Below are 22724 nucleotides of genomic sequence, written 5' to 3' on the forward strand. Positions count from 1 at the left end.
TCTAATCAAAATACCAACAACATTCTGCACAAAATTAGAAAAAATAATTCTAAAATGTATGTTAAATGAGAAGAAACCCAGAATAGCCAGAGCATTCTTTACTGAGGCTCTGACCTAGGACCACTGATCTCCTCCCCAGAGATACAACAAAGGCATAAAACACAGACAGGAGATTAGATATATATATATTAGGTCCAGGGGGAACCAAGATGGTAAAAGCCCAATGAAGGACTAGGACCATGAGGCACGGTGTCCCTGGCCTTTATTGGGTGCTTGATTAGGGGTAGGGTGCTGGTGGGCTACAGGAAGTGACAGGGATGAACAGGTGGTGCAGGCAAGGCTCAAGTATTTGACAAACAAAGCATTTTTAGGAAAGCACACGGGAACAGATCACGATTAACTAGAAACCTGACTATCTGCTAACTGTGACTACTGAGCTAGAAGGAATTTGGGTGAGTGAAAGTATTCAGCTGCTTATCTTGCTCTGAGGCACAAGGACTTCACAGACCTTTTACTAGTTTTGGCATTAGCCTTTGGCCTGGGGATTAATTTCATTCCCACACTAGCAGTGGGTTTTGCCACAAGGCACTTAAGCCAAGGGTAGACTCTCAATTTATTTTATACCAATTCATTAATATCAATTATGCCACCTCTATACTCTGTCAAGCTGGTCCTCAGCAATTTGAGCAACAAGAGCAAAAGAGGAGACATTACAATCCCAAACTTCGCAGCAACAGTGACAAAGACAGCATTAACACTGACAAAAAACAGACATGCAGACCAAAGACATAGAGAGGTAGCCCCATGCAGATTTACACATCTGATCTTTTACAGAGCAGCTAAAAATATGTGCTGGATGTATGACAGACTCTAACAAACAGTGCTAAGAAAACTGGTTGTCCATGTGCAGAAGAATGAAATTAGAGCCATATCTCTCACCTTGTACTAAAGTTAAATCAAAATAGACCAAAGACCTGGATATAAATACAGAATCATTGTATTTACTGGAAGATAAAACAGGCAAAACTCTTTGAAAGATAGGAAAGTCCTTCCAGAACAAAAGCCCAATTGTACAAAAAGTAATACCAAGAGTAAGAAAATGTTCAAGTAGGAAGAGAACTAGGGAGGGAGGAGGAGGGAAAGGTGTGAAGGGAAAAGAAAACTAATGGGAATAGAAGGAAAAAAATGAAAACAAAGCTTTTGTAAATAAGGAAGGAAAGAGGGGTGGAAGGGGAGAATGGGAAAAAAAGAAGCAAGATGTACAAATCATGCACAGGTTCAAATTCCCTATGATGAATATTATCATTATGTATACCTAAAATATACCAATAAACAATTAATTTTAGAAAAGAATAAGTGAGTGTGATCTTATCAAATGAAAAGGCTTCTGCATAACAAAGATTATAATCTACACAATGGAGAGTCAAACTACAGAATGGGAAAAAATGTTGACAGTTGTTCCTCAGGCAGAGGACTAATATCTAGAATATAAAAGAATTTTAAAAATCAAACCCTTAAAGCAAAAAGCCCAATTAAAAATGAGTGATTGAAATAAACTGGCACTTCTCAAAAATAAATCCAAATGGCCGATAAGTGCAACTAGACAGGCTCATCATCTTTAGCCACTGGAGAAATGCAAATCAAAACAACACTCAGGTTCTATTTCTATTCAGTAACAATGACTGTTATCAAGGACTCAATAAACAATAAATGCCAGCGAGGTTGTGGGGAGATAAGAATATGTCTTCATTGTTGGTGGGAAGGTAAACTAGTACAACCATCATGGAAAGCAGTAAGGGGATTCCTCAAAAAAGAAAAAAGTAGAAATAGTAACTCCATCTGACCCAGCTGCACTTCTTAGTATCTTCCTGAAAGGGTTAAAGTCCTTATATTACAGTAAAACATTCATATCCATGTTTATAGCAGTACAACTGACAAAAGCTAAGTTATAGAAGCAAACACTATGCCCATCAACAGCAGAATGGGTAAAGAAAATGGGATATCTTCACACAATGGAGTACTACTTAGACACAGAGGATAAATTTCATTTATTTGTGGTGATAGAGATGGCTTCTGAGATCAAAATGTTACATACAATAAATCAGACACAGGACATTAAGTACTGCCTGATTCATTTGAGAAAATAATAAATGTAAATAATTTAAAGAATAATAAAGGAGAAATGGTAGGAACCAGGGTGGTAGACTTTATAGAGAAGGGAAGGAGATTTAGGAAAGCGGAGAGGAAAGGTTCATGGGAGAAAGGAGATTACAATAATCATTTCCAAAATGTATGTAATAGCTATGTATTACAAACATGTACTAACAAAGAATGAATATAAAAAAATAGAGAATGCAAAAAATAGAAAAAAGTTTCCTTCAGCATTTAAGTCTTGGTTCCTAAATGAATGAATTTTTGCAACTTTCATCTTCTCTCTGAACCTCACAGTCCTCTTGAGCAAATTAACTGCAATACTGTATTTCTTCCAAGGTTCTGCAATGATTGTGTATTATTATTCAGTGAATAGGTGAAATAATACTTCACCTTCAATGGCAGCTCTATTATTACAGTAAAAGTTTCCATTTTAAATGTGCATTCCTGGAATTTATAAGTTGATTAATGTTACAAAGTGTTCACTTTGAGCATGATACTAAATGTTTTTGTTTCACTTGTACATCTAGAGTGTTTTGATAACAAAAGCACTTTATTGAATGCCTGGTTAAGAGATATAATCAAACACAGTGATTAGAATAGTATTTAGTTCATAGAAATTGATATATAATCACAATATTGTCAATTTATTATTGACAAATGGCTTATTCCACCTATGTGCTTTGCAGTCTGAAATTGGCTTTCAAAATCAGTTGAAAATTGTTACGTGAGTGGAGCAGGACAGATTGCTCATTTTTAATCCCTCTCACCTGAAGGAACTCTTGGGTTCCTTCATTAAGAACTCACCTACATGCCTGGTAGTATTGGGTACCTGCCTCATCACTATCATCATCTACTATAGTGTTGATGTAATTCAAACTAATGATTGGCATTCTACTTCAGATGCTTTATCCTCTGGGTGGTAACTGATCCTCACATTTTTATGCTGACACAATGTATTGTTGACCAGATCAAAGCAGGTAATAGATATCATTTACTTATAGAATAAAAATCTAGTGTAGTTAGGCAAAGTTATCTCATCTCTACTCTCCCTGGATACATGGATAAAGATCCTATGTGTTCTTCTTTCTGGAAATTTTTTACTAATATACTGAACAGACCATTTTAGAATGTGCAAAGTAAATATGTACCTCATCAATGCTACCACTATGTTGGGCTTTGAGTCTTTTGAAGGAAAATGGTCTATTTTCCTTTTACAATGTTCCTACTTCCCAGTGCACTGAAGAAATTATTTACTGTTTTAGAAGGAAAAGAAGCGCCGGGGATATAGCTCAGTGGCACAGTGCCTGCCTTGCAAGTGTGAGGTCATGAGTTCGATTCCCAGTACCACACACACAAAAAAAAAAAAAAAATCATGCAATTCTAGAAGGAAAAGAAGAAGATAATTGGTATCCATATAACATATGGCTATTCTTATCTCAATTTAGCTCCAACCCCTCAAACATCTATCCACTTACAGATTAAATTTGTTCATGTTTTATGGACACCATTTAATTGTTTCCAGATTTTTACATAGCACTTGTAAGATAAATAATGATGTAATAATGGGTGAGCTTTGAAAACTTCTTCAAATAATAAACATTTAAATAGAGTGAAAATTTCTCATGTATATCTAAAAAATATGTTTAAGTCTCCCTATTTAAATTCAGTATAATCATCACATGAAGAGAAATTAATAAAACCACAGTGCAAATCACTTGTTTATCTCCACAAATATATAACATTTCTTGGTTTCACCCAACATGTTTTTAAAATATTTGATAGTGGGGATCATAATGTAGGATCCCATCTATTCACTATGAAATGATTACAGTTTAATATTACATTTTTTGCTTCCACACAAACATACAGAAAAATCTTAACACCAAGCAACTTTTTTTCGATGCACCTCTACACTTCTGCCCTTTGGCTATTTGCTCTGCCTAAGTACAACTCTGACATTTTTCCACAGTATCCTTTTTCCATATGCATCTAACTGGGGTATATATTTATGCTTCATTATATCAGTCAATGACAGTCTTTTAATTTATCACTCAGAAAACTCCATTCAATGAGGATATCTTGGGCAAAATGTTGAAAATTTCCAAATATCATAATTCCCTACTTATTTTTGTCAACTTCAGTAAAGACAAGGTAAAAATATATTTTGTTAAAGGCTTAACAAGGTGATATTACATGCATGCAAAAGAGAAAGGCAATACATTGTAGAGAAAAGGAGTCTTCTTTACAGAGCAAAAATTAGAGGTCCCTGAGTACATCTGCCTTATTTTGTCACAGGCTGACTGCAGCTATTGTGATAATGTGGTCACATTCTGTAGTTGAAATGGAACCGTAATGACTTTCTTTGATTCCATGTCACAGAAGTAGCACAGCTGAGAGTATAAAAGTGCCACATACAGAGGAAAGGGGAAATGGCCATTTGTTAGTTTTTCTGCAGGGACATTTTACTAGAAGACGGGTAACTTAATGGTTTGAAGACTGTACTGGAAAGTAGAGGGACATATTGTAATTGTGAGTGTTTAGAACCCAACATTGTGATAGAGGACCAGGCCCCCCTCTTATGCTCTGTCACCTGCATGCTTACAGCAACAGAGGTGAACTGTCATGTTACTGGCTGTCCCATGGGAATCCTTTGCAAATACCTGAATCATACCTATGGGTACAGAACTGATCTTGACAGTGGTTCCTCTCCAAAGAAATGGCAAGATGACTGCAACTCCAGCTCACTCCTTAACTACAGTCTTTTTAGATACTCTGAAATATTTCAGGGAGTAGAATATTGCTGAATGCCTGTGTGAAGATAAATATTTTATGTAATGTTAACATATAAATTTCACAGAGAAAAAAATACCTCAGGCCTTCTACATAGGAGGAAAATAAATGTAGATCACCAATGCATAAAATCCTGAACAACGCACAAACAACAGACAAGTAGTAGAGAAGGGTAACAGGAAGTTCCCCATACATATATAAATCAGAACTGCAGAATCAGAAACCCGGACCCTAACTCACAGCAGAGTCAGCTCCCAAGTAAGCCGCTTGACACAGACATCTCTTTTTCTCATTTTAGAAGTATGGACATCATGCTCCTGACCGTGGTGGCCTATGATCAGTTTGTGACCATCTGTCACCCATTAATTACTCACCCATCACAAGCCTTTGCCTTTGGAACATCTTAGTTTGAATTTTTAGTTTTGTTTATTTTTTGGACTCCTACCTATACTATTTTACTGTGTTACAGTTTACCTACTTTAGGGATGTGAAAATTGCTATAATTTCTTATGCATACACCCCACCTCCTTCATCTTCCTATTTGGACAACTTCCCTGGTACCATAGTGAAGTATTGCTGGTGCCATATTCTCCCCCACCAACCTTCTTGATTGATTTCTCATACTACAAAATTGCTTCATTGTCATATAGTGGAAAGACTCGTGTCTTCTCTACATATGGGTCTCGATTGTCAGTTGGTGTTTTATCAAGCAAGTGTTAGAGTGTGTGTTGACTCAGCTATATTAAATTTTACCAGAAACAACAGTGATGTACACTACAGTGAGGCCTGTGCTGAATCTGTTCATCTACAGCCTGAGGAACAAGGAAAATATAAGTAACCCGGGGAAACTCTACAGCAGAGCAGTCATAGCTCAAGACTTGTGACATCCATTTGAATATAGTTGGAAAAAAGCAAAGAAACTTAACATCTACAGTAGTAAGTTCTGCCTCTTGGTCCTGTTGCTACAGCAAGCAGAAACACCAAAACAACATCCAGGATTTGAAAGCAGTACACAGTCTTATTTTATACCAGTGGTCCTGGCTGGGATCATTCCCCACAACAAAGACAGGCAGCAAGTACTTATGACCTAGTACTTTTATATGATGTAAAAGCAGGAGGTACAAAAGCGAGACAGAACAGCCTGGCAGTTCTCTGATTAGGTAGGGTGAGACCATCAGTTACAAGGCTAGATTAATGCTCATGGAGTTTGTTACAATCAGGCATCCTGCATGTTCTGTTATGCTGTCGTGGTTACAGGGGTGAAGAAAGTAATTACAGAGCCATGAAGCATTACAGAGCTAGGCAGTTTCAAAAAGAACAAAGTTTTTCAAAAAGAACAATTTTTCATGTACAGTTTTGCCCTTTCAATATTAGTATTGCAATTTCATGGCTTTAATTTCTTATAATTTTTCACAGAGTAGTGCTAGTGGAAGGAATAGGGAATTTTAAAGTTGAGTGTAAACTTTCAGTTTGAAAAATGAAACTTTCTGTAGATAGATGATGTTGGGTCATTCACAACAGTGTGAAAGCAATTAAAGATGGAAGTGTGTATCAATATGGTTAAGAGGATAATTTGTGTGCTGTGTGTATTTCACTCCAAAAATGAAATAAAAGCAAACTGGCATTTAAAAGTTATATATAAATGACAGAAGTGATTAGGACAAACCAGCTTTACCTGAGTAGATGAAGAAACTAAAACCCCTTGTGGATATTTATATTGTTTCTGTCTCTTTGTTTCATTAGTGATAGGAAGTCCTCAGAGACAAGGATAGCACAAAACAATTTGGCTAATTATGAGGACTGTGCATTGAGCCTCCAACGTCATAGAGTCCTCAGCAATCAGCTTCTGCTCCAGCCCTTAGTGACTCTGGGCCAGTGAGCTCCATGCCTGTGTCCCAGGCTCTATTACTACTTGAATCAGGAAGCTCCTATGTGAATCTGTATTGATTTAAATCCCAAGGATACGGCCCAACGCTTCCTTGGGCAGCAGAGATGGGGGCCTTTGGATCTGCTCTCCCTGACTATGACCCGGTAGAGAAACAGCATCGCCTAGTAAGTGCAGCAGGACCTCAATGATGCGGGAAAGAGGCCTTCAAATTATTGTCGCCTCATCATGATGAGAAACATGACAGCTGGGGTAGCCAGGTGGAAAGATACAAATATGAGAAATGTTAGTTATAAGCAATAGAATGTATGTGTTGTAGTGGGGAAAGCAGGATTATTATTTCAAATTTCCTTTCTACACACCCGGTTTGCACTTCCATGCATGTCTCACCTGTCACAGCAGAAAATGTGTCCTTCTACAGTGTTTCCTTAGCACTGCAAAAGGATTATGGAGGTGAGGATAAAACTGCAGAGCAGAGAACAGAGAGCATAATATCACCAAGTGCTTTTCAGGGCTTCCCATATTCCAGACACTGAGCAATGTTTTCTATGTGTCTTGTTTGATTTCATGTGCTCAGTCTTACTGTAGTTATAAGTGCCCACATGGTTGTTGCTTGTAGAAGATGGAAGAGTCTGTCGCTTTTATGGAACCCGCCTTGGGTTGTTAGGTTAAAAAATTACTCAATTGATTTGGGTTGTTTGATTACAGAGATGGGGCATCATTGAGCAATGATTCCAGCAGGTTGTCCTCTTAACACAAAGAGACATTTCACTTTTCTGTCACTTCAAGAGAGACCCCTTGCTCACTGTGTCCTTCCTTTTGGAAGTTCCAGAAAGCTCATGTAGCCGAGCGGTGGGTGACATCAACTGCATCCACCCTAGACAGATTTAGAGGACAGGTGCAGATCTCAGAGAACACGCCCTTGATAAATCAATATAGATGTCTCCAGGATGTTCTTGCACTTCTACGTCCTTCTCCAGCCTTGCAATTGTTTCACACAGTCTCAAATGAGGAAATGTCAAGTCTTGATTTCATTTCCCTTTGAGGAATGAGAGAGTTAAAACGTATCTCTGAAGCACCTTTGGTTATGAACTCTGAACCTCTGCTTAAATCCTTCCATGGCTTGAGAGATAATGAAAAATGTTAGTGCATTGGACAGTATCTGTCAATTTATTTTTTAATCTTTTCACCTCCAGTTAGTTCTGTGATGCAGGGCAGGTTTTTAGTATCTCCGAGAGAGCACTGATGTTAGTTTTGATTTCCACTTGAAACAACTGCACTAAGTATTACACAGATAAAGTGTATTCTATGTAGGGCTAATGTGTATCAAATTAGAGCAAAAGAAAATTTATTCATTATTATCATTAGTAATAAGTATATTCTTCATGCCTATTAGATATCCTATGACCTGAAGTTACTCTTTTTCTACTCCAGTAGAAGATTTTATTTTAATGCAATTATATGCATAAGTCTGGAGAGGAGTGATGTACTTTCCTCTATATCTGATTTCCCAGAACTATATCTTGTTTGACCCAGAGGAGGCATCAAAATTAAAAACTTCTGTTAAACTTTAGAAGGACCCTTTTCTGAGCCACAATGCTTGTCCTTAATCAGCATGATGTGAAGTTGCTCAGCACATTCATATCTGCATATTGATTCCTTTCACAAATGGCCCATAGACGCAGAGACAGGGTAAAATTCTTCTATTTGTGTCTCTGTCCTGGGCACATGGGCCATGTAATCTATTTAACCACATCTATCTCAAAAACACAACAGAGATATTCATGGGTTTAAAAGGCAGAAAGAAGGGGCAATAGGTAAATGTATGCATCAGGCTCGGGTATGGTATAGAACTTCATATCTTGCCTTCAGTACTTTTTGAATACAGTTTACTATTTGTCGGTAAACTTCCTACTTGAATAGCTGTTTAACTTTTTATTTTAAAAGCAAAGTCTCACAATTACTAAATTCTTTTTTTAGTTGCCACGCATGTAGAGATGAATGTTATTGTTTTATTTTCCTCAGACGGTACGAGCACGGAGAGGAAGAGAGATTCACAGACTTTCTCCCTGTCCTAACAGGTTAATGACCCAGGACTAAATGTTGATTTCCCTAGAGCCGTCCTTTGGCACAGGCTCCCACTAGTGGATCAGAATGAAAATGTGATTCCTCACATAATGTTGAAAAATCTTTGTGTGTTATCATAAAGAGATCATTACTGGAAAGACTCCAGGGATACTTTGAAGATATTTCTCAAGAGTAAGATAATGAGTAACATTGGGTGAGTTGAAATTTTATATGCATTATCTGTTGGAAATCAGAAAAGCATTCCCACAATACATTATATCCCAATTTCCACACAAGTAACAGGGAGAGAGACACAAGAATTTTCAAAAGATTGTCATAATAAACTTACAAGGTAAATCCTCTCTCTCTCTCTCTCTCTCTCTCTCTCTCTCTCCCTCCCGTCTCTCTGATAATGTTGTGCATTAGTTAAAGGAGACTGAAAAGCACATGTTGAAGTAACCTAGTCTATTTTGAGGCCCTAGATGTTTCATTATACACTGCTTAGGCGAGTTTTAGGTCCCCTTTAGGTAAAGTTTTAAGAAAACCCCTTGTAGATTCATAAATCGATGCTGACCTGCAAACAATGACAGGAAAATCTACCCATAAAATTCATGACAACAGATTCCTTTGAGGACAGCAGAGCAAGAGAAATCAGTTAGGGAGATACCAAAAGTTCAACGTTCTTAGGTAACTATTCAGACTTCTAAATAATATTAATGCTGATATAAATATTGTTAAATAGTCATATGTTAGTATCTATAGAGAAAACATTAATGGGGTGTTTTCTACATGCCAGAAAATATTTTAAGACAGTGGTTCTCAACTCTTATTTAAGAAAGTGACTCAAAAACTTGAAATGTAAATATTCTGGTTAAACTTATTGGCCTAAACCTAAGGTATCTGGATATTTTAAAATATTCCCAGATAGGTAATGTGCCTGAGTAGCACAAGGCACTGGATTAAAATATCCCCATATAAGTATATTACTAAGTTCAAACCCAACCGTGATACAAATTAAAAGATTTTCAAAATATTTTCTTACGGCAACCATGTAAGCAGGTAATTCCTATCCCCATTTTACAGAAGGAGGGAAGACATTATTTACAGTTGTGTGTATAAGGTTTCATGTACATTTTTCTATTGTAGCTGTATTTTAAGCATATTTATGTTATTTCGTGTACTATTATATACAAGGGTTTTTTCCCAATTAAATTACAATGTGGCCTGACTGGAAAAAAATATATGCATCCCAATTTCCCTCGTATAGCTGAAATAAGAGAAATGCAACACTTGCATATGAGGAAAGACTGATGTGAAAACCTGTTGATTAGATCTAGGAAGGCTGGGACTCATCCAGGATGTTGGGACTTTGTTTCCAATGTCTTCAGCTGAATATAAGAGGTTTGCGATCAGAACAGCAGCAATGCATATTATCAAGCTATTGTATTATATAGAATCAAAAGAAAGATGTCTTATATAGCAGATATTTTAGTGATAATGTTTAATAAAATAAATCAGTACAAAATTTAAAGACCAAACGTGCTTCTTATCATCCTTTTTTTTTTTTTTCCAGTACAGGGAATCGAACTCACGAACTTGCGCTCTCCAGGCACACGCTGTGCCACTGAGCTAAATCCCCAGCCCCTTCATCCATTATTTTTAATTACTGACAAGTGCAATGTGCAATACTGCTTACATTTGTCATGGGGTCATTATGTAGTAAGGTCATGTGCATGCATGTGAACCTGCTATATAAAAATTTGAGTACCACAAAGACAATGATAAAAGTTTCATATCAAATAATTTATACACAAACAAAGACTGAGTAAGCTTTTACACTCTTGGAATATGGAAATCAGAAAACCTAACTGTAAGGTAACCTTACCATGTGAACAATTACCTTGAAGTTTCTGACAGTGCAGTTGAAGATTGTATATTTGTAGATGTTCTAAGTCAAAGGATTTTGTACCATTTTCTGAGAAGAAAATAAGGAATATTTGAATGATATTTGAACGCTTTTTAATTTCTTCCAGTAACACCATATATTCTATTTTTTGGAAAACAGTTTTCTGTATTTTCCTGGAACCAGAGACTTCTGAACACTAATTTCCTTAGTCTGCTTACACTGTGTGGTAGAGTATCTGTAAAGTGCAAGTGTACAAAATGAGATGGATAAGAACATAGTAATGCATCCTTGAGGGGTGAGCTTTTCACAATACAGCAACGTTGCTAAAGGTTTCAGGTCTCATGTGGCAATATATTGCTTGTAAATACTTGAATTCATATTACATACACAGTTTTGTTTGCTATTTTTGTTCTTTTTGAAAAGATGTTCAAGCACTATGGGAACACATAATCTAACAGTTGTCTCAGAGTTCCGTCTCATGGGCTTCTCAGAGGATCCAGACCAGCAGCTTGGTCTCTTTGGGCTATTCCTGTCCATGTACCTGGTCACAGTGCTGGAGAACCTGCTCATCATCCTGGCAGTCAGCTCTGACTCCCAACTCCACACCCCCACGTACTTCTTCCTCTCCAACTGTCCCTGGCTGACATCTGTTTAACTTCCTCCACGGTCCCAAAGATGATAGCGGACATTTTAAGTCACAGAAGAGTGATCCTGGCTGACATCTATTTAACTTCCTCCACGGTCCCAAAGATGATAGCGGACATTTTAAGTCACAGAAGAGTGATCTCCTATGTGGGCTGCCTCACACAGATGTCTTTTTTTATCCTTTTTGTGTCTATGGACAACATGCTTCTGACTGTGATGGCCTATGACCGGTTTGTGGCCATCTGCCACCCCCTGCACTATGCAGTCATTATGAACCCTCGCCTCTGTGTCTTACTACTTTTGCTCTCAGTCTGTGCTAGCCTCTTCGGCTCTCAAGTGCACAATTTAATTGCCCTACAACTTACATGTTTCAGAGGTGTGGAAATTGCTAATTTCTTCTGTGATCCTTCTCAGCTGCTTAACCTTTCATGTTCTGATACCTTAATCAGAACCATAGTTACCTACATTGTTACCACCATGTTTGGCTTTATTCCAGTATCAGGCATTGTTTTCTCTTACTATAAAACTGTTTCCTCCCTTCTGAAAATCCCAAAATCTGGGGGAAGGTACAAAGCCTTTTCTACCTGTAGTTCACACCTGTCACTTGTTTGCTTATTTTATGGAACAGGGCTTATAACGTACCTTGGTTCAGGTAGGTCCTACTCTCCCAGCAAGGACATGGTGGTCTCACTCATGTACTCTGTGGTTACCCCTATGCTGAATCCTTTCATCTACAGCCTGAGGAACAAGGACATTAGCAGGACCCTGAAGAGACTCCACAGCTGGAGATTCTAATCCAGGGACCCTCGGCATCCATCTGGAAAATAGTTTGGAAAATAAAGTAAAACTGAAATTTATCTGCAGATACTGCCTCCTTGTTTATGTTATTTCATAAACTTGATGTCTTTAATTTTACATCCTGTTTCAGTATAGAATTCCAAGAGGGGAAAGGAGTCCAGTGTAGTTTCTTTGTCTTGGCCATACATTCGTCCCTCGCTAGATCGTGGTTCACTTATTGTGGCTTCACTGTATCATGGGTTTTAAAACAAAAAATCTGTGTTACAGAGTTTTCGCTATATCGCAGGATTTTATGGTATATAGGTATTTATATAATAGCTATGATTTTAATTATTTTCACCTAAAAATTTTAAAACTATATAAAAATATAAAAAATGTTAATTCAAATATATTAAAAGAATGTTAAATTGAAATAAAACACTGTACAGTATGTATTTCATCAGCAGATGAATATCGTACTGAACACAGTGGAAATGCAGTAAGCCACTTCTGCCAGCCTACCTGGCCGTGCTGCTTATGGGCGAGCGGGGTGTGCAGTACCGCCTCCAGCCCCACGCCCGCGCTAGGAGCCAGCCTCGGCCAGTGAGTGGTGCAGGCCAGGCTCTGGGCTCAACTCGCTCTGCTGTGGCTGCGGCTGCGGCTCAGCTGGGTCCCACTTCTCCAGCTCCCCTGTCCGCTCCCGCCCTCCATCCCCACCTGACCCATCCTACCCTCCTGCCCTGGGAGCTGAGAAACCTATTCACCCAGGCATCCCCAGGCACTGCCCCGGCTGGAAGCCCAGGCTTTGGGAAGAAGGATCTCCTCAGGAAGGTGCGTGGGAATGTGGGAAGGGTTTATAAAGCCTTAAAATATATATAAATAATAAAATAAATAAATCTGCCTCTACTTCGCGGATTTTCACCTATCGCGGGGATGTCTGGAACGTAACTCCCACAATGGGTGAGGGATCACTATGTATAGATAGGCAGAGGGTGGGCACTCCTTTCAAAGGAAATGAATTCAAAAGGAAGCAGGCTGTCCTGCATTTCTAATGCTTTCTCCAGTCTGGTTGAAATCCATGTCCAAAGGTTAGGAAGGACTTGAATTAGCTCTTAATCTAAATGGACGGTTTTCTTTTATGGGATCCTATAATTAGGCTGCCCCCACTGTCTTACTCTTAATAACTAAAATAAAGGACTACAAAATGAACAAATTCTTAGTTTCTTTCAAACTAAGGAAACATTACCTGGGTATTTGAAAATATTCCCAGTTAAATATATTGCTAAATGAGACCAAGATCCTCTGTCTTTGCAATCTTCAAGTACCATTTTGCACAGCTCTATAAACTAAGTATTCATCATCTCCATTTACAGGTAATGAAAGAGCCCAGATGCATTTACATTATTTCCTGTAATTTTCAGTTTGCATTTTCCCTAACTAAATCATATTGAGAGCTGAGGGATAAGCTGGTATATCCTCCAGGTAGTTGAAGAGAATTGCTATTTTGTGGCGGAAAGGCTTGATGTGAAATTTGCTAACTAAGCAAAAGAAGGTTAGCACTGAAGCCTGGAGTTTTGAGCTTTTTCTGGTGGTGAAATTCTCAATCATATAAAGTATAAGAGAATTTATAATAAAAAATGATGAAACAGGGGCTGGGTATATAGCTCAGTGGCACAAAAACCTGCCTGGCAAGTGCAAGGTCGTGAGTTTGGTTCCCGGTACCAAAAAAAAATGAAACTGTGTTTCCACACTATTAGAGCATACAGAAGAAAAGACAGTAAAAGAAAAAATAAAAAGGTAAGAGTTTTCACAATAGATGTTTTACTGAGAATGAATGGTGAAAAAATAAATCTATGTAAAATAAAATATCCAAAATGTTTCTAATACTTTCTTGCTATAAATCATAGACAGGGCAATGTGCACTAATGCCACATCTGTAGTCAGTGATGTCATGTGACTGTGAGCATTTAACTAGTATGTGTCTAGCAACATTTGAAGTCCACCACAAACAAGGATGGCTGGTGTACATTGCATGAGTTTTAGAAGAGACACAGAATTTGAACAAGGAATTAAATTCACAAAGGACGGAAATCATAAACTCAGAGAATGATGAAACCCCTAGAGCATAAATGGAACATAACAACATTTTCTGATTATGACCATCAAGTTTAACAGAAATGTAGCACATCTGTAGCTTTGACACAGTGATTTAAGTATTGTAAGTCACAGGAATTTCCCCTATTGCCTGGAGTATAATAATGTATATTTGACTACCTCAATAATAATGAATTAGAATACCTTATCCTCTTACAAAGGAAGGTTATTGCCTGTTCTCTAACTCTTCTGAGAAAAGTAGAATGTATTTTGCATTGATTATAGAGTTGTTATTGCTAATGTTATTTGGACTTCTAACACAGTTCAGTTCAGTGGTTCTAAAGTAGGTGTGGACAATAAGAGGTGACTAACACAGAAGCGAACAATGCAAGAATTTTAGGATATCGACCTTACAGTATAGCTACTTGGGTAGTATGTGGAAATATCTATCTTTTTCAATGATCCTCCTCAACTTCCTAGTCTTTCTAGTTCAACTTCTTCAATAGCATTGTCACATATCCTGCTGGCCTGATATTTCATGTTTTCCTTTAGCAGGAAATATTTTTTTCTTAGTACTGAAATATTTACTCATTTTGGAGAGGTGAACCAACCATCAAATGGGAAGCATAAACATTTCTCTAGCTGTGGGTAACACCTGTCAGTGTTCTGTTTATTTTAAACAATGCTATAGTGTTCCTTTGTTCAGCTGTGCTTCAATCTTGCAAAAAGTGTCAGTGACTTCAGTCATGTACACTGTATCCAAACTATGCTTAATGTATTCATCTACAGCCTGAACACTTGGGACATTAAAGGTGCTCTAGAAAGACTTGATAGTATAACAACCTAGTCAGAATGTATGACATCCATTTGGAATGGAATTTGGGAAGTCCAGCATAATACTGTAAATAGTCTTGTAAACCCTGTCTCTTTCCTTGAATTTATAGTTTGATGACTACCATCTCACTTCACAGCAGGCAGTAGCTCTCACTTGTTTGGTGGATAGAGGAAAAGTTTTTAAATTTTAAAGAGAGAGAGAAAGATTATTTTATTAGGCAGAATTCAAAGTACAAACTCAAAGAAAATACTGCAGACCCTCCAGAGAACGCAAGCTATTGTCAGGAGCTTGGAACAGGTGTTCGCTTTGGGGGATGGAAATCTGTGTAATCTGTGAATCTATAAAAATTTGGACTTGTTCTACAGGAGAAAAGTGATGACTCACTCACATGTAGACAGACAATGGTTCATCATATACGAGACATTGGGTTATACCTGCTAAATTCATCACGTGGCGTCGTTCTGCTCTGGGTGACAGGTCCCGAGAACAAGGTGCCCGTGGATGAAAAGAAAAGTAAGAGAGACAAGAAAAACAAGAGAGGCAAAAGTCTGGGATCAGGGGGCTTACAGCCTCTCAGACTAAAGCCCCAATTACCAATCTCAGTCTTTTATTGAGCGAGAACCAAGGGTGTAGCTAGTACAAATGGGCAGATACCAAACATTTTAGTAGTTAAAGGATTATCCTCCTCAAATTCTGCCTCTTATGCTGCTGGCAACAATCACCAGGTGGGCGTCCTATACCCAGCACCACGCTTACTCAGTTCAGCTGGGGGTTATAAGTTGACCACCAGTTATCAATCCACTACAATCACAGTCCTTACATCCCATTAATTTTTACAATGCATAATGAGACTAAAAAATAGGGATCTCCTGCAATTCAAATACACTCTTATCTTCAGGTGAAAGGTGTCAGTTCATTTTTGCAATAATAAACAAATCATTGTGTGTCCTCAGTGCCTTCTAATCAAAGAATGACCTTCTCCACAACGTGGTAACAGTACAATCAAAGAACAGCTGCCTCTTTCATTCATCTTGCCTACCAACAGTAGTTATAAATAATGTGAAGTTACTATCTGTTTGACTCAGGGACCATTCCTTTGGTACTGACTGTGGTGATGGTTATGACCCCTTACAATTGCAGTGTTGTTATACAGGGGAGAAAAACTGATTATAAGAAGTACAACATCTCGGTTGGAGTGGTACAGTTAGCAATAACAATACACTCAAGCACAGCCTGGCTAGTTACAAACTGTGATCTCTGTTAGCCTGAAATCTTTAGCCATAACAGCAAGTTCTACAGTTATATAATATAATCCAACTTATACCAGGAACTTGTATGCAGTGATTTTCCACTTAATAGAGTGATTTTACCCTCTTGTATAGGGGACTGAGAGAGATAGGAGGTAAGTTGAAAGAGATGAATGAGAGTAAATATAGTTGGGGTAGGATTGGGGGCCACGGGACGATCATCCAAGTTTTGGGTAATTATAGGACACAAGAGAGAAGGATTGGAAGAGAAAGCCTAGCAGAATTGAAGTGAACCAGAAAGAGAAGAGAAACTTTACTCACATGAAAGTATCATAAAGTCAAGCAAAATAATGGACAATAGAGAGGAAGAGGAGGAGCAGAATAAGACAAAAAGAAAGGTTAGAGAAAAATCAAATCATGAAAGAAAGAGAAAAGAAAGAAAAAAAGGAACACAGAAAACATGGGCTGGGGATATAGCTCAGCAGCACAGTGCCTGCCTGAAGAAACAAAAATAACCACACACACTGAAAAGCAACAAACATGCAGAAATAAAAAACAAAACAGGGTAAAACAGGACAGAACAAAAAAAAGAAAGAAGAAGAAAGAAAGAAAGAAAGAAAGAAAGAAAGAAAGAAAGAAAGAAAGAAAGAAAGAAAGAAAAGAAGTGAGGGGTGGCCCAGGCTGCTTCTATTCCACGTGTCTTTATCGCCAAGCACAGTGCTGGTTCAACTGACTTCTCCTCTGCTGACTCATATCAGTACTGTTGCTTCTGACAGTTTCGTGTCTCTAGTCCCGCCTGTCCATTCTTTGCACCCTGCCCATCTCTGGGCCTTCCCATGGGGTTCACCTGGATCCTGGCAGCCGTGATGGGAGGAGCCAGTCTCAGGGCTTTCCTGCACAGCTCACTTGGATCCTGGCAGCTTCCAGGTTTTTATTTTTGACGTTATCTTTTAGGTTTTGTAAGCAAGTAAACAACTGACGTGAAAATGTTGATGTCTACTCTAAGCCCTCATTACATATTTTATATTTTATTTTATTGACGTCTTATTTCCCCGCTAAGTGCATGTTGTACAATGAGTAAGAAGCTCCTAAAAACACAAGAAGAGAGGTAACAAGGCTGCCTCACAGGAAGGGAAAGTTAAGCACATGTGCTGTCAGTATAAATGAGACGTGCGCATGAGACACGCAGTTATCATGGGTGAAGACTGCCTTGGGTGTGACAGTTGAAGCAAAGCTTATTTTGGTGGTAGAGTTCTACTGGTATTTTCATTGTAGTTCATATAAATATTTATTTCTGATGTATTTTTTAGGTTTTGTAAGCAAGTACACAGTACACAGCTGACGTGAAAATGTTCATGTCTATTCTAAACACACAATTACATATTAAGAATTTTAAAATTTATTTCATGGATATTTTACATTCCCATCAACTACAAATTGTATAGTATAATAAGAACCTCCTGAAAAAAACAGCAAGATGTCGAGTATGTCCTACAAAAGGCCAGGAAAGCAAGACATATGCTTTCAGTGTATGCGATGCATGTGTATAGGACTTGCTGCTGTCATGTGTGCAGATTGCATTAGATGTGATAATTGAAGTAAAGATTATTTTGCTTAGAGTGCAATTCATATTTTCATTGTAGTTCATATAGAAATTTATTTCTCATGTCTTTTATAAATTTTGTGCACCAAAATCCAGTCAGTGTTGAAAATTTTGATGCTTTTTTATAAACAATAAATATTAAAAACTCAATATTTTGTGAGGTTTTTTTCTGTTAAGTACCCATTGTTTAATATAGTAAAACTCATAAAATTAAATTAACAATTCATCAATAGAAATATTCTAAAGAATAAACGTGGGTCTGATAGACCTCATTTGTTTGTCTTGATGACAAAATTAATCAGATGCTCCAAGGGCTACTATTAGGAATTCTTTAGAGATTGGGGTAGCATGGACCAATTTAGATAATTATGATTTCTGAGTATTGAGGCTCCAAGGTCATATAATAGTCAATAATCAGCTTGTGCCCCAACCCTTAAGTTTAATGGCTCCAGTATAACTGTCTCCCTAACCTTGTTGTCTGTTCACTTGGCTGTCTGCATCAGGAACTCCTGTCTGACACTGTGTTCATTTCCATCCTGAGAACAAACCCTGACCTTCACTGGACACCAGCCATAAGAACATCTTCAGATCTTCACTCCTCACTTATGACACAGCTGAGAAGCAGCATAGCCCAGTGAGTGCAGAGAGATCCATGGATGTAAGAAGGACTCCTGAAAGTGTTTTTTCACATCATGAGGACAAACATAACAACTGGGCAGACAGATGAGAGGAACCTATTATGAAATATACCCGTTATGAGAAATGTAAGGTTTGTATTCTTGGCTGTAGTGTGGATACCAGAAATCTCATTCAAAATTAGCTTCCTACAAACCCTGCTTCTACTTAGAATTGATTTATCACCCACAACAGCAGCAAATGTGTTTTTCTAAACTGCTTTTTAAGCATGCCACATGGTTACAAAGGTGATAATAAACAGGAGAAGGATGACAGTAACCATAGCATCATAACCTGTTTCTGAGGGCTTCCTAAATTCCAGGTGGTGAGAAATATTTGTATATAGTTTGTTTCATTTCGTGTGCTTTGTCTTCTGGTAGTTATTACAACTTATTATTATCTGAAGAAAGTAATTTGTGTTTGGTTGTTAGGAAGAGAAGAGTGAAGCTACATTGCATTAAGGTATCTGAAGAAGGACACAAGGCATTATCAGGAGACCCCTCTCAGACCATCTCCTTGGCAACACAAACAGATGTTTCATTTCCCTGTCATTACAGGAAAAGACCCCTTATTTACTGTGAGTTCTCAGTAGCTGACAGGGCAGAGGAGTGTGGAGAAGCTGTTGTATCCACCACAAGGAAGACATCTGTAGATCACAGGCAAAGATCACAGAAAAAGTAGGAACATTATAGCTCAGTGCAGACCTCTTTCTTGCCACCTTTCCAGGAAAATCACTCAGATTTCCATATCCTTCTCTGTGCTTATAATTATCACACACAATCTCATAAGCAGATATAATTTTACATCTTGATCACATTCTTTTTAAGAAACTGAAAGTGTTAAGAAAAAAATATATTTCAGGTGTCTCATGGTTAAGATTTCTGGCCTTCTGCTTAAAATTTTCTGTTCTGTGGGAAACAATTTTTTCAAAATTTGATGCATTGGATGCAGAGGTTGAGAATTTCATCTATTTTTAATCTTTTGGCTCCACTTACTCTTTCTGTGATGTAATACAGGCTGTTAGTTTCTGTGAGACTGAGCATGTCATCTGAGTAGAATTCTACTGAACCAAGTAAGGTTTAAACAAACAGTGACTGTTCCATTTAGATTAATCTGTGAGGCATGCACAAAATTATGACAAAATATGATTCAGGTTATTAATGATAAGATAAATCACACCACTCTAGTAAAAATCCTGTGATCTGTAGCCACTGTTTCCTATTTCTGTCACAGGACATTTTATTTTTGTATAGTTACATATAAAGATTTGGAAAGAAGTGACCAACTCTCTTGTATTTCTGATTCCCCAGACCCTCTGCGTTATTAGGCACACAGGAGGCATCAAAAGTTACATCTGCTGATATTGAATATACCATCCCTTTGTTCACAAAAAAGTTGGTTGTAATCAGTGTGGTTCCAATACTCTTCACGCTTTCCTGTGTTTCCTCATTATCACTTTCAAGAAAGTCCCATAGAGCCGGGGGTTTAGCTTGGTGGTGCAGTACCTGCCTGGCAGGCATGAGGTCCTGAGTTCGATTCCTGGCACCAAAAAACAAAGAAAAACAACAAAAAAGGAAAGTCCCATAGAATTACAGACAGCATAAAAACTCCTATTTGTATCTATGTCACAGACACATAGGATTTAAAATCCACTTTGTTGCCTCTACATCAGCTAATGATTCAAAAATCTAGCCGAGATATTCATGGACAAAAAAGAAAAATGCAAAGAGAAAATGGTGGGTGAACCTTATGCTTTGGGCTGAAACTCATTACAGACCATCACATCATTCCATTCTTCAGTGCTATTTGAAAACTGTATTCACCAATACACTAGTTATACACATAACAAATTCTTTCTTTTAAAAAAGTACTGATGGATATTCATGAAGTTCCAGATTTCCCTTGGGCACCACATCTGCTATATAGGTGGGGTTATTTCCTTTATTTCAACCAAGCAGTATAAGCACAGAGAGATAAAAATGTACACATATTCTGCCTATAATAGTAGGTCATTGATGTGGACCAAAACGTTTATTTTCTGCTTTCCATCCCTGGGCAATGTCTCTTTTACTGGAACCAAATGGAAATTTTATTCCCTATGCGAGATGAAATTTCTTGGTTCATCATCATAAAGGAATTAGTGGTAGGCATGCCACATAGATTTCTTATTAATGTATATTAATTATACAGATAAGTGGGTTTCAATCTGAAATTTTTGTATGTACACATAAGATATTTTGATCACATCCAGTCCTCTCTCCTTAAACTCTTACTCCCTCCTTTCCTGATCTCCTTATTTTCTAAGTCTAACTACAGGAATAGTTTGATGATATATCTCACTAAGAAGAAAATGTATGTGTTAATGACTTTTTTATCTGGAGAAACAGACATTGACAATTAGTAATACTAAATGTGTATCAAGCATGGAAAATGAAATATCTGCTCTCCATCCTTGTAGTTTATACCATTATCACTTGGGGGAAGTGGAATGAAGTATAGGAATTTTGAAAACATTCCCATAATCTAAGCGATGCCCCTGTCACTCACAATGCTGTACACCTAAAGCATTTGAAGTAGATGTATACCTCTCACAGAGAGACTCAATACCACTTGCTGATGGAAGCTAGTACATTTCATGGCCATTAGGTGCTACACTGTTTACTATTAGATGGCCTTAGTTACTTTTCTTGGTAAGTTTGGTAAGTTGTGAAGAAAACTGTTTACAGATACATAACATAATACTGACGTGGAGACACTGACAGAAAAACCTAACCACCCAATTCAAAAGAATAATTCTTTTTAGGGACAAGTGTTCTAAAGAAGAGAATTGTGTGGAGATGCCAAAACTCAAACTTCATAGGTAATTTTCAGATTCTCCCTCAAATATTAGATCTGATGCAAATATTATGTTATTTCATACATTAATATAGAGAGTGTGTCATATTGAATTAAAAATAGTTACTGTTCCATGGAGCTTTCCTAAATGTCAGGAAATATTCTACAACAGTGGTTCTCAACTCTGCCATTAAAATGTAACGTAGAACTTTAGATATAGTCATCCTGATGAAACTGGTTTTGGTCTGAAGCCAGGCTATCTGTATATTTTACGATATTCACCGGTAAATATATTACTAAACTAAATATAAAATTTAAAAGATGTTTAAAACATTCTCTGAAAACAACTACATAAGACAAACCCTTAGAATTCCCAGTGATAAGTAAGGGGAATGTAACATTATTTATAAGTATGTTTACATTATTTCATGTCCTTTTATGCTTTGGATTTTCCCAATTAAATCATAGTGTGAGGGCCGGGAGTATAGCACAGCAGCATAGCACCTGCCTAGCAAGTGCAAGGTCTGGAGTTCGATTCCAGGTACCAAAAAAAAATTATAGTGTGACCTGAAAAAGCAGTGAGCCTTGGAGCTGGGTGTGGTGGCGCATACCTGTAAACCCAGCACTCAGAAGGCTGAGGCAGGAAGATCGCCATGAGTTAGTGCCCAGCCTGGGTCACACCGTGAGTTCAAGGTCAGCCTGAACTGCATAGTGAAATCCTGTCTCAATAAAACCAAAAGAAAGAAACAAACAGAGTGTAAGCCTGTATTTCCTTCAGGTAGCTAAAGTAAACGAGAGTTGCAAACCATGAATCAAGAAAGACTGATGTGCAAGTATATTAATTTGAAATAGGAAAGTGGGACACACCTGGGCTTTGGGGTTTCCCTCAGTGCTACAGCCTTCAGTTGTAAATTAAGGGAGGTTATGATCTGGAAAACGATGAACTACATGAACATGATACTATAAAATATGGAATCAAGACACAGAAAAAGAGCAAAGAGCTGTCGTATTCACCAGATAGGTTCTTTATATTATGGGGATGATACAAGTAAAACGCTTCCTGGTGCTTCTTATCATTATTACTTTTAAATCATTGATGAGGGTAGTATGCTTTGATGCCACAGTTGTGGTCAGAGAGATCTATGAAACAGTGCATATAACTAAATCATCTTTATAAGATATTGAAGTTCACCACAGCTAAGGAGAGAAGT

General features: G+C 37.7%; 2 protein-coding genes across 2 annotated transcripts in view; both read left to right on the top strand.

The window, feature by feature from the left end:
• The window catches only part of LOC106146763 (olfactory receptor 18-like), a 10480-nt gene extending 5129 nt beyond the window's left edge, over nucleotides 1-5351 (top strand). The window contains exons 3-4 of the mRNA XM_013505046.1: nucleotides 4210-4337; nucleotides 5243-5351. Of these exons, the coding sequence (XP_013360500.1) occupies nucleotides 4210-4337; nucleotides 5243-5351 (237 nt within the window). The remainder of the gene's footprint in view (nucleotides 1-4209; nucleotides 4338-5242) is intronic.
• Nucleotides 5352-11205: 5854 nt separating this feature from the next.
• On the top strand, nucleotides 11206-12242 carry LOC102024586 (olfactory receptor 7E24-like). The gene is made up of 2 exons (XM_013505093.1): nucleotides 11206-11434; nucleotides 11509-12242. The coding sequence occupies exons 1-2, from the start codon at nucleotides 11239-11241 to the stop codon at nucleotides 12240-12242; spliced, it is 930 nt and encodes a 309-aa protein (XP_013360547.1). The 5' UTR covers nucleotides 11206-11238.
• The last annotated feature ends 10482 nt before the right edge of the window (nucleotides 12243-22724 follow it).

This window comes from Chinchilla lanigera, unplaced genomic scaffold (genome assembly GCF_000276665.1).
Source record: "Chinchilla lanigera isolate Chin_1 unplaced genomic scaffold, ChiLan1.0 scaffold00094, whole genome shotgun sequence".
In the NCBI taxonomy this organism is placed as follows: Eukaryota; Metazoa; Chordata; class Mammalia; order Rodentia; family Chinchillidae; genus Chinchilla; species Chinchilla lanigera.

Excerpts from the sequence above, each read along its gene's own strand:
- LOC102024586 (XM_013505093.1), top strand. The coding sequence starts at position 11,239 with ATGGGAACACATAATCTAACAGTTGTCTCAGAGTTCCGTCTCATGGGC. Across the intron at positions 11,435-11,508 it reads GTACTTCTTCCTCTCCAACT|TGATCCTGGCTGACATCTAT; the intron begins GTCCCTGGCTGA and ends GTCACAGAAGAG.